The sequence below is a fragment of the Perca flavescens genome, chromosome 4 (assembly GCF_004354835.1).
Source record: "Perca flavescens isolate YP-PL-M2 chromosome 4, PFLA_1.0, whole genome shotgun sequence".
Lineage (NCBI taxonomy): Eukaryota > Metazoa > Chordata > Actinopteri > Perciformes > Percidae > Perca > Perca flavescens.
The window spans coordinates 738,972-755,226 of record NC_041334.1 but is presented as its reverse complement, the minus strand read 5'-3'; the positions used below and the strand labels follow the sequence as shown (position 1 = coordinate 755,226).

Genomic DNA, 16,255 nt, shown 5'->3' with positions numbered 1-16,255 from the left:
AATTAAGAGCTGGTCCAAGGCAGACCTGAGCCAGCTCTGTAAGGGTTGGTGGATGAATCGGACGACTATGAAGAGAAGCATAGCACTCGCTTACACCATGCAAACACACAAGTGTGAGTCACTTTGCTGCAGATATGAAGCCTTTCTGATACCGCCTAAGAACCTGAACCTGAACACTGAGCAGCATGTTTAATAAAATAGCTGGGAGTGTTTATCAGACTATAGTCAGGTGGTTGTTATTCTATTCTGTTCTCAGATCTAGCATTATATGCTCCATAAAGTAGGCTGAGTCCCATCAGGGATTCATATAAATTAAGATCAAACACCGTGTTAGCCCTTGAGGTTACATCCAGATGCAATTATTGTTGAATCTCCACTGTTTTTTCGAATGTATGCCGCGCGTACGGTTTCCACTAATGCTCCTTCCCAACGAGTAATTACAAGGACATTTCCAATTTAGTTTTCTTTTCAAGCTGCGAGGAGCGGCTGCGGGAATAATCTGCCCTTCAGTCGGACAGTTTAACGTCTATTCATTTGTTCTGTGGAGCTGAGAGGAGAGAATAAGCCGGCTGAAGAACTCATGGAGAGTAAATTCATTTAAAGTACTAAAGTTACATCGTGTGTGTGTGTGTGTGTGTGTGTGTGTGTGTGTGTGTGTGTGTGTGTGTGTGTGTGTGTGTGTGTGTGTGTGTGTGTGTGTGTTTGGCTTTTTCCACGTTTGTGATGCTTTTTCCTACATTTTTGTCACTTTTTTCAAAGTTCTTTTATAAATTCTTTTTCCAAATGCTATAAAATTGAATAAAACACCCAAATACATTTTTTTTGTTGACAATTTTGTTGAATGAAATCCAAATTTCTAATATGGAAACTTTTTGAAAAGGGGTCAAATATGACCCGAGGACGACAGGAGGGTTACCAGTTGTTAAAGTGACATCATTTAGAGAGTCTTGTTATTCGAAGCATAAGCCTTCATGGCGTGTTTTAGAATATATCTATATATATATATATATAACAGTCGAGTTGTTCTGATCTCATTTATTATTCATCGTGTCTAAAATAAAGATCTTTAAATAGATGTTAGTGGAACAGCTGTCCTCATCCAGCCCACAGAGACTGAAAACCATGTCAGTCAAAGTATCTGGAGAGAGAGACATCATGGCTGCCCTACTTTCTGCTCCATGCTGACGCTCTCCTGTATCAAAGCTCCACTAACGGAGGGAATTTACAGTTTTGTGTTTTCTCCTTACCGTCTTAAGGACATGAACTCCTGTTTTCCTGGGTGAAAGTCAAAAGAAGGATCTTACTCTTTAACTAAAAGGTCTATCTCTGTAGGGATCCTTTCCATAATGTTGTCACACACTTTCACAGAACTTTTAGTGGACGCTGACTGATGCTGAACATTTGTCCTGTAGGGTTACATTACAGTTTACAGTTTTTTTACAATCACTTTGGCACTAATTTCAGAACCTTGACGTAATTTTTCAAAACTCTAGACACAAAACTCACAACCAATGATCAAAATGCACATTAGACACTGTTACTATTTTCCATGTACCACCTTTGAGACTATTTACTGTATTGACAGTACTGCACTGTATGCATGCAGGCCCTTGGAATTGCTGGTCCAATTCTGCCAACTTGTTACTGATGATTGAGATATATACTTTATATATAAAGTACTGTGTATATATATATATATATATATATATATATATATATATATATACAGTACAGGCCAAAAGTTTGGACACACCTTCTCATTCAATGCGTTTTCTTTATTTTCATGACTATTTACATTGTAGATTCTCACTGAAGGCATCACAACTATGAATGAACACATATGGATTTATGTCCTTAACAAAAAAGTGTGAAATAAGTGAAAACATGTCTTATATTTTAGATTCTTCAAAGTAGCCACACTTTGCTTTTTTTGATAACTCTGCAAACCCTTGGTGTTCTCTCAATGAGCTTCATGAGGTAGTCACCTGAAATGGTTTTACCTTCACAGGTGTGCTTTGTCAGGGTTAATTAGTGGAATTTTTCCCTTATTAATAAAAAAGCAAAGGGTGGTTACTTTGAAGAATCTAAAATATAAGACATGTTTTCAGTTATTTCACACTTTTTTGTTAAGTACATAATTCCATATATGTGTTCATTCATAGTTTTGATGCCTTCAGTGAGAATCTACAATGTAAATAGTCATGAAAATAAAAAGGAAACGCATTGAATGAGAAGGTGTGTCCAAACTTTTGGCCTGTACTGTATATATATATATATATATATATATATATATATATATATATATATATATATATATATATATATACTTGTCTGCCTTTTGCTATGTTTTGTATTGTGCTATGCACCGTTTTTTTGTATGTCCTGAATAAAGAATATGATGATGATATATACTTGTACCACATTGGTCTGTAGTATTCTCTTTACTACTGCAGTACTTTTACAGGGATATATTTGTATGTAGTACCATAATGAAACATGTATCACCTATTTTGTACTACAATATTTAATGATTGTAAGAACGATGACCCAGTGAAACTATGGGTAGCTTGTGTGTGGCTGATCTAAAGTAACTTTTCAATGGTATTTCCCAATCTATTAGTGTTTTGAACCAGTGATTGTGAAAGTGCAAGATTTCTTTAAAGATATGAATGAGTTTTGAGTTTGTGTCTAGAGTTTTGAAAAATGACATCAAGGTTCTGAAATTAGTAGCAAAGTGATTGTAAAAAACTGTAACTCTGGACCAATTTCAAAAGACTGTTGTTTCCATCACTTAGATACCAAATAGGATTGACACCCAGGTTGAAAAAACCACGTTACCCTTTGAGTGCAGAACAGATGAGCAGACAAATATGAAGAAACCCGTTTTATTGTTGCTGTTCACACTGAGCGCTGAGTTAATTGTGAGTGGTGAATCCTAACAAACTGTGTGTGTGTGTGTGTGTGTGTGTGTGTGTGTGTGTGTGTGTGTGTGTGTGTGTGTGTGTGTGTGTGTGTGTGTGTGTGTGTGTGTGTGTGTGTGCATTTGTGTGAATGTGTGTGTGTGTGTGTTTCTCGGTCTGTCCGTATGTCTGTCTTTCTCGCTGTCTGTCTGTCTGTCTGTCATACAGCGTGGGGGCTTCTTCTTCACTGTTTGTTCAGGGTACATTTCTGACTAAAGTGAGAGATATCTTTGCTGAAGCAATGGCATTAAATGAGAGATGTTTTATGTAATTTGAAATAAAAAATAATTGGTTTGTTATGGAACTGTGGCGGAACAAATAAGACTACGTTGGGGTGCAATGAACTAGTTAATTAGTGGGAAAGACTGGAAGCTTGTTGATTGGTTGAGCTGTTTGTTTGTTTGTCTTCAGGGTTCGACGCGTACTTCACGTCGCGGACGCTGGAAAACAACCGGAGGAACGTTTGGTTCGCTGAGTACTGGGAGGAGAACTTCAACTGCAAACTGATGAGCTCCTCCAAGAAAGACGAGAGCAGCAGGAAGTGTACAGGTAACAGCTGTGTGTGTGTCGGAAAAGGACAAAAATTCCCAAAAAGCAACACAAATGTCGGAAGTGTGTGAGTGAGAGTGTGTGTGTGTGTGTGTGTGTGAGAGAGACTGTGTGTGTGTGTGTGTGTGTGTCTGTGTGTCTGTGTGTGTGTGTGTGTGTGTGTGTGTGTGTGTGTGTGACAGAGGGAGAGAGAGAGAGAGGCGAAAAAATGGACTATAGCCGTACCGTTTGCACAGTAATAACAACTGGGCAGATTTTTTGTCTCTTGTTCCAACGGTTTTATTGCTTATTTACTCCCTGTTTTTTCGTATTGATGTCCCAACTAAAGAGCACCGTCTCAGTTACCAACAAGGTCCCGGCTCACAGCGCTCATAGGTCAGAGGGAGTCTTTCTTTTCTTTAAACAGATGTTGATGCTGTTATTAAGGAGAACACTTAGTGCTCAGAGCAAACGCAGACAGATGTTCACAACATCTGGCTTCTGCTCTTCCACACAGCCGCATATTTATTCTACATACATCTGAGTTATTGTGTCTTTAAAACCCAGAGTTAACCCACGGTTAGTGTTAGTGTGTGACTTTGGTGTTGTAAAGCAGTGGTTCCCATATCAGAAAAAGTGACAACAACTTTGGAAAATGTCACAACAATGTCGGAAAAAGACACAAAAACTAGGTGGGCCAAAATGGGTTCTTAACCTTACTTTATACGTGGGCTGGATCGAAATCTGTGAGGGGCTGGATTTGGCCTGCGGGCCTTGAGTTTGAGTGTGTTTTAGGAGAACTGGGGCACTATCTCGCATCCGGCACAGCACAAAGCCCGACACCAGTATCTTTGCTAGTTTAAGACCGACGCAGTTGTCAGTTTACCATCCAGCGCCCACGTCGTTTAAATAGCAAATGCACCTGCACCCATCTGTGGCCCATGTGCGTGCTGGTCTTACAGGAAGGTGTGTTCAGGTGCATTCTGGGCGTATTGCTATCTTGAGGCAGTGGGAAAATAATAACGCAGCATTTCATTGTTAGTTTAACAGCAAATTAGTAAAATACTCCTAGGCTCGTGCACAGGGACGCACAGCAGCACACACACATGCAGAAGATTACAAATAAAGTAAATCCTCCATCATAACAGCAATGCTCCAAGGTCCAAACACGCCTGGCTTTTAAAGGGAATGGGAGATGATCTCTGATTGGTTGATTGCATGTTACGCCCAAAACACACCTCTGATTAATGAAGACACTAAGAACAACCCTTTAGAACCAGGCGCCCAGCGCACGGAGCCTTTTTTCCGCCGTCAAACTAGCAAAAGTACGAGAGACACGCCCTAAACACACCTGCTCCAGGCGCTTCACGCCGTGCACTTAGATGGTTAAAATAGGGTCTTGAGTGTTGGTAAAATCAGTGTTTAACACGTTTATATGTCAGGAAGCACGAGTTCTTGAATATTGAGAAAAAAAAAAAAAAACATATATATATATATATATATACACATATACAGTATCTCACAAAAGTGAGTACACCCCTCACATTTTAGTAAATATTTCATTATATCTTTTAATGGGACAACACTGAAAAAAATGACACTTTACTACAATGTAAAGTATTAAGTGTCCAGCTTGTATAACAGTGTAAATGTGCTGTCCCCTCAAAATAACTCAACATACAGCCATTAATGTCTAAACCACTGGCAACTAAAGTCACTACACCCCTATGTTAAATTCCCATAGAGGCAAGCAGATGTTTATTTTTAAAGGCCAGTTATTTCATGGATCCAGGATACTATGCATCCTGATAAAGTTCCCTTTGCCTTTGGAATTAAAATAACCCCCCCCCCCCCCCCCCCCCACACACACACAAATCATCACATACCCTTCACCATACCTAGAGATTGGTATGGTTTTATGTCAGTTAGCCTAATAGCTAGTTTGATTTGCATTGAGACATGATTTTATGGAAAGTACCCGATGCCAATCTCTAGGTATGGTGAAGGGTATGTGATGATGTGGGGGGGGCTATTTTAATTCCAAAGGCCAAGGGAACAAGGATGCATAGTATCCTGGATCCATGAAATAACTGGCCTTTAAAAATAAACATCTGCCTGCCTCTATGGGAATTTAACATAGGGGTGGACTGACTTTAGTTGCCAGCGGTTTAGACATTAATGGCTTAAATTTAACATTTTAAATTACATTTATATATCTGCATTTATGTTAAAACCTAGAGACTTTCAAACATCAACATGACATTTATTAAATGTATTTGTGTCAAAATTACATATAAACATCTTTTCCTATTTTATTTTGCCTGGAAACGCTTCCAACACGCTTGCGTGTCGCGTGTGTAAGCTCTAACCTGTTAACATGGGAGCCGAAATAAAAATGGACACGCCCCGCAGCTGATGTGCTCACGCCACCCAGGCAGTGTGCAGGAGGCCTTAGTCTTCCACAAAGCCAGGGAAAACACTGGTTTATAGTAGTTCTAGACTCGGTCTAAACCAACTAGAATATTTGGCGAGTCAACAGCCGAGTCCGAGACAAGTCCAAGTCCAAATACCAATGAGTCTGAGACAATAGAAAAACGCCATGAGTCCGGACTCCAGTACTACAGCCCTGCACGTGCCTAAGGTTGCTAAACCCCTGCACTATCTATACTGGAATTTTGATAAAATTGCAATTAATTGTGCAGCCCTACTGCCATCCATAGACTGTTGTTTACAATCTGTTCCAGTGTGGATATCATCTGTCAGTATTGAGTGTGTGTTGTGTCTCTGTGTGTGTCTCTCAGGTCAGGAGCGGATCAGCATTGATTCAAAGTACGAGCAGGAGGGAAAGGTGCAATTTGTGATCGACGCGGTGTATGCCATGGCGCACGCTCTACACAACATGCAGCGAGACCTGTGTCCCGAAAACTCGGGCATCTGCCCCGACATGGACCTGGCCGGGGGGAAGAAACTACTCAAGTACATCCGCAGCGTCAGCTTCAATGGTGAGTGGGCAGACGCTTCCAGCAGTCACATCCTCCGATACAGCCTAAAATGTTGGTATCAGTATCGGTGAGTACTGGAGTTTATGCACCGATCTTTTATGCAGATGACAATACTGTTCTGCCTCATCCTTAACAAGGGCCTCAGAAGACCTGCAATCTGCTTTTAACATTATCCAGAAGAATCTCCATTAATTGAGACTTGTACTAAACTCTGACAAAAGTAAAATGATGTGCTTCTCTAAATCAAGGAACACAGATGATGCTTGTCAGATTGTTACACTAGATGAGAAAGTAATTGAACACGTATCAGGCTATATCTTGGTTTCTTCTTAGAAGAAAGTTTGTCCTTGAAGCAGCATATAGAGTGTCTAACAAAAAAACTTAGAGTAAAGTTGGGTTTCTATTGTAGAAACAAAGGCTGTTTCTCTTTTAGTGCGAGGAAAACACTTATACAAGCAACATTTCTGTCAATGCTGGATTATGGTGATATTTTATATATGCATGCAAATCAATCTTCTCTGAAAATGCTGGACTCAGTATACCATGCAGCACTAAGATTTCTAACTAATTCTACTTTTCGTACTCATCACTGTAGCTTGTATGAGAGCGTTGGTTGGCCTTCTTTGCACAATCGCAGGTTGGAGCATTGGTACATTTTTCTTTTTAAGGCCATACTGTGTAAACTGCCTCCTTACTTATGTTCTCTCCTGACTCCTAAAGTCACAACCAGGAAATGTAATCTTCGATAATTTGGGCCAATCACTTATGACATTCCCTGAACGCCAACTGTCTTCAATGAAAGTGCCTTTAAAGTTTTTGCACCCTCATCCTGGTATAAATTGCAGAATCATCTTAAATTAGACTACCTACCAACAATGACACCGTTTAAAATTAGGATAAAGGACTATTGGAGTACTAAATGCACGTGTTGTTACTGAGCACTGCTGGGGATTATGTTGAGATAATGTTAAATTGCCAACTGTCTTTTGTGTTTTATTTTGTCTGTTTTTTTACTGTATATTATACTTATATATGTCTTGGCCAGGTAGACTTGGCCAAGAGACTCTGAATCACAATGGGATTATTTCCTGGTAAAATAAAGGTTAATAAAAAAAATACCACATAGTTTCAAAGAAAATGTTCAATCAACTGCATCTTACAGGATTTAAAGTGGTTCACTCCCATTCAGGCCTGTTGCTCCAAGCACAGTTGTGACCCAAATTCTGAGAAAACAATAACCAGCTGCACACTTCTGAACCTGCAGATGCTGAATAAACTAAAAAGTCTCTCAGATAAGATAAGATCTTTATTGACCCCCCAGAGGGGGAATTCATTCAGATGCTCAGTCAAATATCCAAGTCTCCGCTGGTGACACACACACACACAACACACACACACACACACACACACACACACACACACACACCAAGACAGCTTTATGTAGTTTGATTTCAATTTGTTTGTGCCAAAAGTGACGCTGAACAGTTGTCCTGTAGGGTTACATTACTGCTTGTTTCTTGCTGGACCAGTTACAGAGACTTTTGTTCCCATCAGACACTTAGAGTAGAAATATTTTAACAAAATGTGTGTATGTGCTCGTTGCAAAAGAGCTGTGTTAGTCATTGAGGAAGTGCTTAAAGTACTGATGACCTCTGATGCACAGAAAGTTAAGCTTAAGTCATAAAAATAGTTTAGGCTTTTATGGCATAGAGGTGCATTGTTTGAAGTAAGAGGAAGTTGCACCACACGAAGGCCCCGACCATGGCGTGTGTGTGTGTGTGTGTGTGTGTGTGTGTGTGTAAGATAACAGTTTCTGCTTAAAAAACAAGAAGACACCCCCTTGTGAGGATAGGATAAAAGCTTGAGGGAGAGAACAGATCAGGGCTCATAATTCAGACAAGATCTTGGTGAACCAGCTCTGACTTAATGTCTGTTGCCAGGGAAACTTAGATGCTGTTTGTGAATCCACAATTGTGTTGTAACCTCTTATGCTGGACTCATTAAATTTGCTTCACTGAACTCTTCATCTCAGATTGATCCTTGTGTTCTGGTAAACTTAAGTCCGATGAAAGAAGGAGCGGGAATTAATAAATTGGAGTCAGATTTGACAGGCCTTAGGGCCTCATTAGAACAAATTTCGCCAGCATTGGACACAAAAACATGGTAACATAGGGTCCAGGTTGACAAATACAGAAGTTCCCCTTTAAGATAGTAGTGTATTAGTGGCATAATATCATTCACCATTAAGACGATGTTTTGACTGAATCTTGTGAGCAGTGAGGGAACTTGTGAGGCAGAAGGTATGTTTGTGAGCAGGTGTTGTAGAGCGAGATGATGTTCGGCCTGGGTCTTAACGGAGACATCATTAAGACTTTTATCGCCCCGCAGCACACAATGGATGCTTTGGTTGAAGGCGCTCATTAAATCGTCGGCTGTGCCAGGCAGGCGCTGAGATTTCTCTCTCAAACCTTACTCTCCATTCGGTACTCTGTTTAGGGAACATAAAACACTGGAGGAACTCTTTCAGATGTCCAATAACGCAGCACAGAGCTCCTTTATGAGACATTTCATTCTGCAGCCAGGATGCAAATGAAAAGCCGTTATTATTTTAGTATTCTGCAGCGGGATATTATTGTCTTTACTCTGGCTGCCTCAAGCTGAAGGTGTGTGTGTGTGTGTGTGTGTGTGTGTGTGTGTGTGTGTGTGTGTATGTGTGTCTGTGTGTGTACACAGGGCGTGTGATGCATCAGTGCAGCAGTGTTGGAGTAGTAGTGCTTATAGTTAGTGCATATTGCATGCTGCGTCTGCTTGCCACTTGCCAGCTTTCAGCTACTGCCACCGGATAGCCCTCTGTTCGCAGGGGCAAAAAGAGGAGCCGAGTGTGTAAGCCTCCTCAGCTGGTACATAGCCTCTCCACTGCCAAAATTTTGTACACGCTTCCCCGTGGCACACATGGTAACTGGTCCCTCGTGGTAACTGGTCCCAGCAGTTGACCCCAAGAGACGCGGCATGCAGGCCCATCGGTGAGTGGAAACGCCCTGGAGCCCGTCAACCACTGTCCCAGTTATGGGTAAATAGCCCCAGCTAAGGGTAAATAGTGAAGACCCCAACGCAGGTGGAAGATGGTGGTGTGAGAACCACCACAATGGCTGAGAAGGCGGAAGAAGGCAACCTCACAGCCACATGGGTTAACTCGGGAGGGTACAGTGGCTAAGGGAGCAAACCCCGAAGACAAACCTGCACTTCGGGACAGGCACAGGCGGAGTCCAACTGACCAGACCACCAGCAGCCCCCTGCAACTCCTGCCAGACCGAGGTCGTCATAGGTTCCCTCATGCCACTGGAGGTCATCTGGTAGGAGTGAAGATGGTGGGAGTGAGGTCTGTGCACTCACACCCTCACCTTAATCCTCCTTAATCTGCGCAAGCTCCCCAAGTCAATGTGGAATGGTGGTGGGCACAGGCCAAGGATGAGGCTGGGAGTGTCTAACCAAACCATGAACACAGGCGTCAATGGAGTGATGGTCGCTAGGACTGCGGGTTGGAGCAGTGCGTCTTTTTGGCAGCTTCCATTGCAACAGAGCAGCCCCACCCTGCTCACCCCTGTGATGGGGAAGTACCTGGAAAAGGTGGTCCAAAAATTGCCTGCTCCCCACACGCCGAACGGCAAGCCGCAACCGTCGCAGCGTCCCCCCTTGCGGTCAAAAAATCAAAGTGAAAAATAAGCTAAGCATTGATTCGTGGAATGTTTGCACACTGCTGGACTTGGCCGAAACTCCTGACAGGCCCCACCGCAGGACAGCACTGGTGGCCCTGGAGCTCGAAAGATATAACATTGACATAGCAGCTCTCAGCGAGACCAGACTACATGGGGAGGACTCTCTGACAGAGGTTGGTGCTGGGTACACCTTCTTCTGGAAGGTGGTCCCCGAAGGCACTCGCCATAACCATTGAGTTGGCTTTGCTGTGAAGTCTAAACTGCTGCAGCGCATTCCGGAACACCCCATCGGCATCAATGAAAGACTGATGACATGGCACATTCCCCTGGCAAAGGAACGCTTCGCCACTCTCATCAGTGCATATGCCCCAACTCTTGATGCCGAGCACAACATCAAAGAGGATTTCTACAGAGCTCTTGATGCCATCCTACAGAAAACCCCGGTTATGGACAGGGTCATACTCATGGGAGATTTCAATGCTAGAGTGGGCACGGAGCACTTGGTATGGAGTAAAGTCATTGGCATGGTGTGGGGAAAATGAAGCACAACAGGCTCAGACTCCTCTCCCTCTGTGCAGAGCACTGGCTGGTCATCACTAACACCATCTTCCAGATAAAGAACGGGTTTAAGACCACCTGGCAGCACCCCCACTCTAAACACTGGCACCTCCTTGACTACGTGATTGTCCTCACCACCTGTGTTATGCACGGAGCTGAGCGCTGGACTGACCACCTCATGGTCAGATCCAAACTACTCATGAGCATTCAACCCCATGGCCGAGGACAGCTCCAAACAAGAAACCCAACTGTATAGCGCTGAATAGACCCACCACCAAAGACAACCTCTGACGGCTCCTTGCTGAAAACCTCAACAAGCTCCCGGAGAAAACAACCGACTGGCCAGCTCTGTGCCATGCTATTCAAAGCGCAGCCTAAGAGGTGCTCGGCCAATCAAGGAAACATCACCAGGACTGGTTTGACTGTAACTCAGCGGAGATACAGTCAATCCCAAAATCCAAGCATGAGGCCCACAAAGCTCTCCTGTCCTGCCCTGGATCTCCCACCCTTAAAACCACCTTTACTGCTGCAATAACAGAAACCCAGCTAGCCCTCCGGACTACGTAGGACACCTGGTGGGTGCAAAAGGCGCAAGAAATCCAGAACCTGGCAGACTGCGATAACACTCAAGGCTTTTACGATGCCATAAAAGCATTGTACGGCGCCAGGAAGCGGGCCATTGCCCCAGTCCGATCAGCTGACGGGTCCATGCTCTTCAAGGACCGCCTCGAGATCCTTGGGGGAAAATCATTTTGAGAGTCTTTTCAACCACATCCACCCTGTTGACCCACATATTCTGGATAATCTCCCAGACCTGCAACCAACCATGCACCTGGACACCCCACCACTTTACTCAGAACTACGGCAAGCCATTGCTGGGCTGAAGAACAACAAAAGTGCTGGACCCGATGGAATCCCTGCAGAGGTTTTCAAATACGGAGGATACATCATTACGCGCCGCCTGCACCTCCTGATCCAAAACATCTGGGAACATGGGACCCTCCCACAGGACTCGAGGGATGCTAACATCGTGGTCATTTACAAACAGAAAGGAGACAGAGCAGTCTGCGGCAACAGCTGCGAGATATCTCTCCTCTCCGTCGCAGGGAAAGTCCTGGCTAAGATCATGCTCAGCAGATTGGTTGAGCACATCCCGGAAGCTGTGCTTCTGGAAACGCAGTGTGGCATCCGGAAAGCCAGATCCACGACAGACATGGTTTTTGTCTTGAGGCAGCTGCTGGAGAAGAGCCGAGAATATCACAAAGACCTTTACGTAGCCTTCATCGACCTCAGCAAAGCTTTTGACACCATCAACCATGAGCTGCTCTGGAAACACCTCTCCAAACTTGGGGTACCACCCAAGTTTCTCCGCATCCTACAGCAGCTGCATGACGGGATGCAAGCCAGAGTGCTCACGGGAGAACTCCAGTCAGAGGTTTTCGTAAACATTGGGGTGAAGCAAGGCTGTGTCTTGGCTCCGGTGCTCTTTAACATCCTCCTCTCTGCCATCACCTGCCTCTTCCACCGTGCTGTAAAGCTGCGCTTTAAGGACTACACCAGGGACTTCCTGAAGCGAGCCAACATCCCCCTCACGCAGCTTGAATCTCTGGCACTCGACAGATCAGCCTGGCAGCTCACCTATGCCACTGCAGTCTCTCAGATACACCAAACCAACCAAGACCAACGATCTGAGAGGCGTATCAAGAGACACCAGCGGGTGGCTGGTACCCCCCTGGTATCTGGTTTCCCCTGCTCCATCCATGTGTGGCTCAAGGATCGGATTCAACGCCCATGAGAAGTGTGGCTATGGGGAACCAGAAAGTATTGGATCATGTTGGCAAAATGTTAATACTGTGAAGTTGAAATGCCAAATATTCAAGAGGAAAATAAAAAACAGTGTGAGTGTGTAGCAAAGAGGACAGTTCAAACATTTTATTGAAGAAGCTGCAGAGTGTTTCTGCCAAAACTGTTATTTTTAACCTGAGGAAATTTCTTTGTATTTCATTCTAAAGAGAGGAAACTCAACTCTCTCTCTCTCAATTCAATTCAAATTGCTTTATTGGCATGAATGTCAGAAATAACAATATTGCCAAAGCATCAAGGATAATAATGTAAGAAGAAATACATACATACAATTTATTGAGTAAACTAAAATATATACATTTAAAAATAAAAATAGGAAAGTAACAACAGTATATCAAATTACAGTAAAATCGCTAGCGTCAAATGTTAGAAAGAAACAAAGACAAAAGCAAATAAAAAATAAATAAAAAACACGAAAAAACGAAGTAGAGGAGTAAATGAGAAGGCAGAGTAACCTGTGGGGAGATGAACTCCAGATATTAGGTGTGGTTGTGCTGGTTGTCTCTCAGGCTGTGACATGCACTCACATATCTCGCTGCTTCTACAGCGCTCACACTATTTTCTCAAATAAAACTAGCTGCAGTCAGAATGTTACAAATGTGGATACAACTAAAAGATCCAGCAAAAGACAAAACAGTTCTAACAAAGAGCAGAGTGAAGCAAAAGCTAAAAAACTGCTGGAGGATCTGTGTGATGATGATGATGATGGTGATGATGATGATGATGATGATGAGGAGGAGGAATGTGAGTGAACATCATCCCAAGTAGAGGAGTTAACTCTTTATCCTCTGGAAAAGATGAAGAAGTTCCTGCAGGACTCTAAAGGGCTCAGGGCGTTTAAGACGGAGCAGTTTTTCCCTGATCTGAGAGGGTTCATCAGGTCTGTGGCCTTGCTCAGGAAAGATAATGAAGGGTTCACTGACCAAGAGGTTTTCCGCCTCAAGAAACTTGTAACTAAAGTCAGAGCGCAACTCATTGAGGATGATGACTAAGTATAATATGTTGCTCCACAAACTTGTTGTGTGTGTTTTTGCTCTTTCCTTTTTAATGGCGGATTTAAAAAAAATTGGATCCTTAAATATTAACGGAGCAAGAAATTATGTAAAAAGAGCTTCTCTGTTTAAACTGATGGAGTTAAAGAATCTTGATGTGACTTTAGTGCAGGAAACTCACAGTGATGTGGAGAATGAGAGTGAGTGGAAGAAGCAATGGCCTGGGGAGGTTATTCTCAGCCATAAAGCCTCTAATAGTGGGGGGGTCGGGGTGCTCTTCTCTTTCGGCCCTGCTCCTTTATTGTGGAGGAGATCATGTGTGGGCACATTATAAAAATTAAGGTTCAGTATAAAAATGTTAAACTTATTTTTGTAAATGTGTATGCTCCAGTTTCGGCCATTGAACAAATGACATTTTTAAACCTTTTGTGTGATGTCATTCAGGATTGTACTGATGATTTTTTGGTTTTTGGGAGGTGACTTTAACTACACAGAGAATATCAGTGTAGACCATAATCACCTGGAGCCTCACCCTGCCTCCTCAGCCCGACTCAGGCGTCTGATGGAGAGCTGTGAGCTGAAGGATGTGTGGAGAGGTTTTAACAGGAACGCCAGGCAGTATACCTGGAGTCATTCCAGAGACAATATGTTGTCTTTGGCCAGGCTGGATCGCTTTTATTGTTTTAAGCAACATTTTGGTGTTTTTAAAAAATGTTGTAATTAATCCTTATTGGTTTTACTGACCATTGTCTTGTCCAGTGCTCCGTTTATATTCAAAATGTAAAATTGCACAGCGCATATTTGCACTTTAATACTGGACTTTTAAATGATAACTCTTTTAAAGAGGCGTTTGAGTGTGTGTGGTGTATACACCGGAGTCAAACGTCCAGTTTCCCATCGTTGCAGCAGTGGTGGGATATTGGAAAGGTTCAGGTGAAACTTTTTTGTCAGCAATATACTCGCAATGTCACCAAGCACATTACCAGGTCTCTTCAAGACCTAGAGATTGACGTAGTGGAATTACAGAGTTTGGTAGATTATCAGGGGCATGTTGAAGCTCTTAAAGTTAAAAAGGCTGCTTTAGCCAACCTGTTGGGCATCACAGCACAGGGGGCTCTGGTCCACTCCCGCTTCATGAACGCTTCCCAGATGGATGCCCCCTCACAGTTTTTCTTTGGTCTGGAAGAATGGTCAAAGAAAGAACATCCATTCGCTACGCTCTGAAGATGGAGCTACAATCACGGGAACCCCTGAGATCAGGAGATATGCCACCTCGTTCTACAAAGACCTGTTCAGAGAAGAGTCTGTAGAATATGCTGAATCAGCTGCGTCCTTCTATGCTGGGCTTCCTCAGGTGGGTGCTGACAACACCATGCTGGAAGATCTACTGTCCCTAAATGAACTGTATGTTGCTCTGATGAGCCTTGGGAATGGTAATGCACCAGGCATTGACGGGCTGCCTGTAGATTTTTACAAGACCTTCTGGCCCGTGATTGGTGAAGATCTGCTGGAGGTGTTTCAGGACAGCTTGAGCAGAGGACATCTGTCGCTGAGCTGCAGAAGGGCAGTCATTACCCTGCTACCAAAGAAAGGAGATCTGCAGGATTTAAAGAAATTGAGCATCAGCGTCAGTTCTGGCAGGCCAAGGCGTCAAAACGCCGCTAAACACTATTGGCCAACAATACGGTCTCATCAGCTGGTCTGCAACAGCTGATCTGCATCAGCGCATCAGCTGGTCAACTCCCCTCACTGCTAATAGGCTATGCTCAAACAGGGCGCCTTACTTAAAGCTGCTTCAGTTTGCTCCTAACTGATTGCTGTTTTAGTTGCTCCTAACCGCTCGCATCACCTTATTGTGATGAAAAAGAAACCATGTTTCATTGTTATTGTGAGTGTGTGTGTCTGCCGCCGTTGTTCTCGTTGCTGGAGAAACATTTTAGTAAGGTAGGGGAGGTTTTCTCCAAACAAATGTTCATCCTTGGGTTCAGGTACAGTCAGGAGTTAAACTTCATCTTGGGCCAATCAAAGATGGCTGTCTATGTGAGCACTTATCTTTTCTCAGGAGGTGATGTCATGTATTTAAGTGTATATGTATGTACGTATTTATTGGCCTGTTGAAAAGAGATTATTTTGTAAATATCGAGATGGAACATTGATAGAATAAAGTTTCTATCAAAATCTGTCTCTTTCTGTCTCTCTCTCTCCCTCCTTCTCCATCTCTCTCTCTCTCTCTCTCTCTCTCTCTCTATTCACCACATTAATTAAATACAGACTTGAAAGAGAAGTGAAGCAGCCAGAGTAAATAAACAGTGTGTTTGAGGCTTTGCAGAGTAAAAGAACAGAGGAATAATAATAGAGAGAGAGAGAGAAAAGAGACTCATAGAACGTGCCAAAAATCTATTTACTGTTGCGTGTTTGTGTGTGTGTCTGACTGATTGAGATTACCCACCAGACTCCATGTAAATAATCAGGACTTTTAGCGTGTATAGAGCCAACATATTTCCACCAGACTCCATGTAAATAATCAGGATTTGTAGCGTGTATAGAGCCAGAATATTTCCACATGTAAATGGGTGAATTAAGGGTTTATTTCAACCAAACCAGAGAGGTGATTGTTGGAACAGTGGAAAGATGAA

General features: G+C 43.1%; 1 protein-coding gene across 2 annotated transcripts in view; it reads left to right on the top strand.

The window, feature by feature from the left end:
• Nucleotides 1–16,255, top strand: part of grm7 (glutamate metabotropic receptor 7) — a 184,445-nt gene that overhangs the window by 122,339 nt on the left and 45,851 nt on the right. For both annotated transcript variants that reach the window (XM_028575992.1, XM_028575993.1), the window contains exons 5-6: nucleotides 3,372–3,509; nucleotides 6,290–6,490. In XM_028575992.1, coding sequence (XP_028431793.1) covers nucleotides 3,372–3,509; nucleotides 6,290–6,490 — 339 coding nt within the window. The remainder of the gene's footprint in view (nucleotides 1–3,371; nucleotides 3,510–6,289; nucleotides 6,491–16,255) is intronic.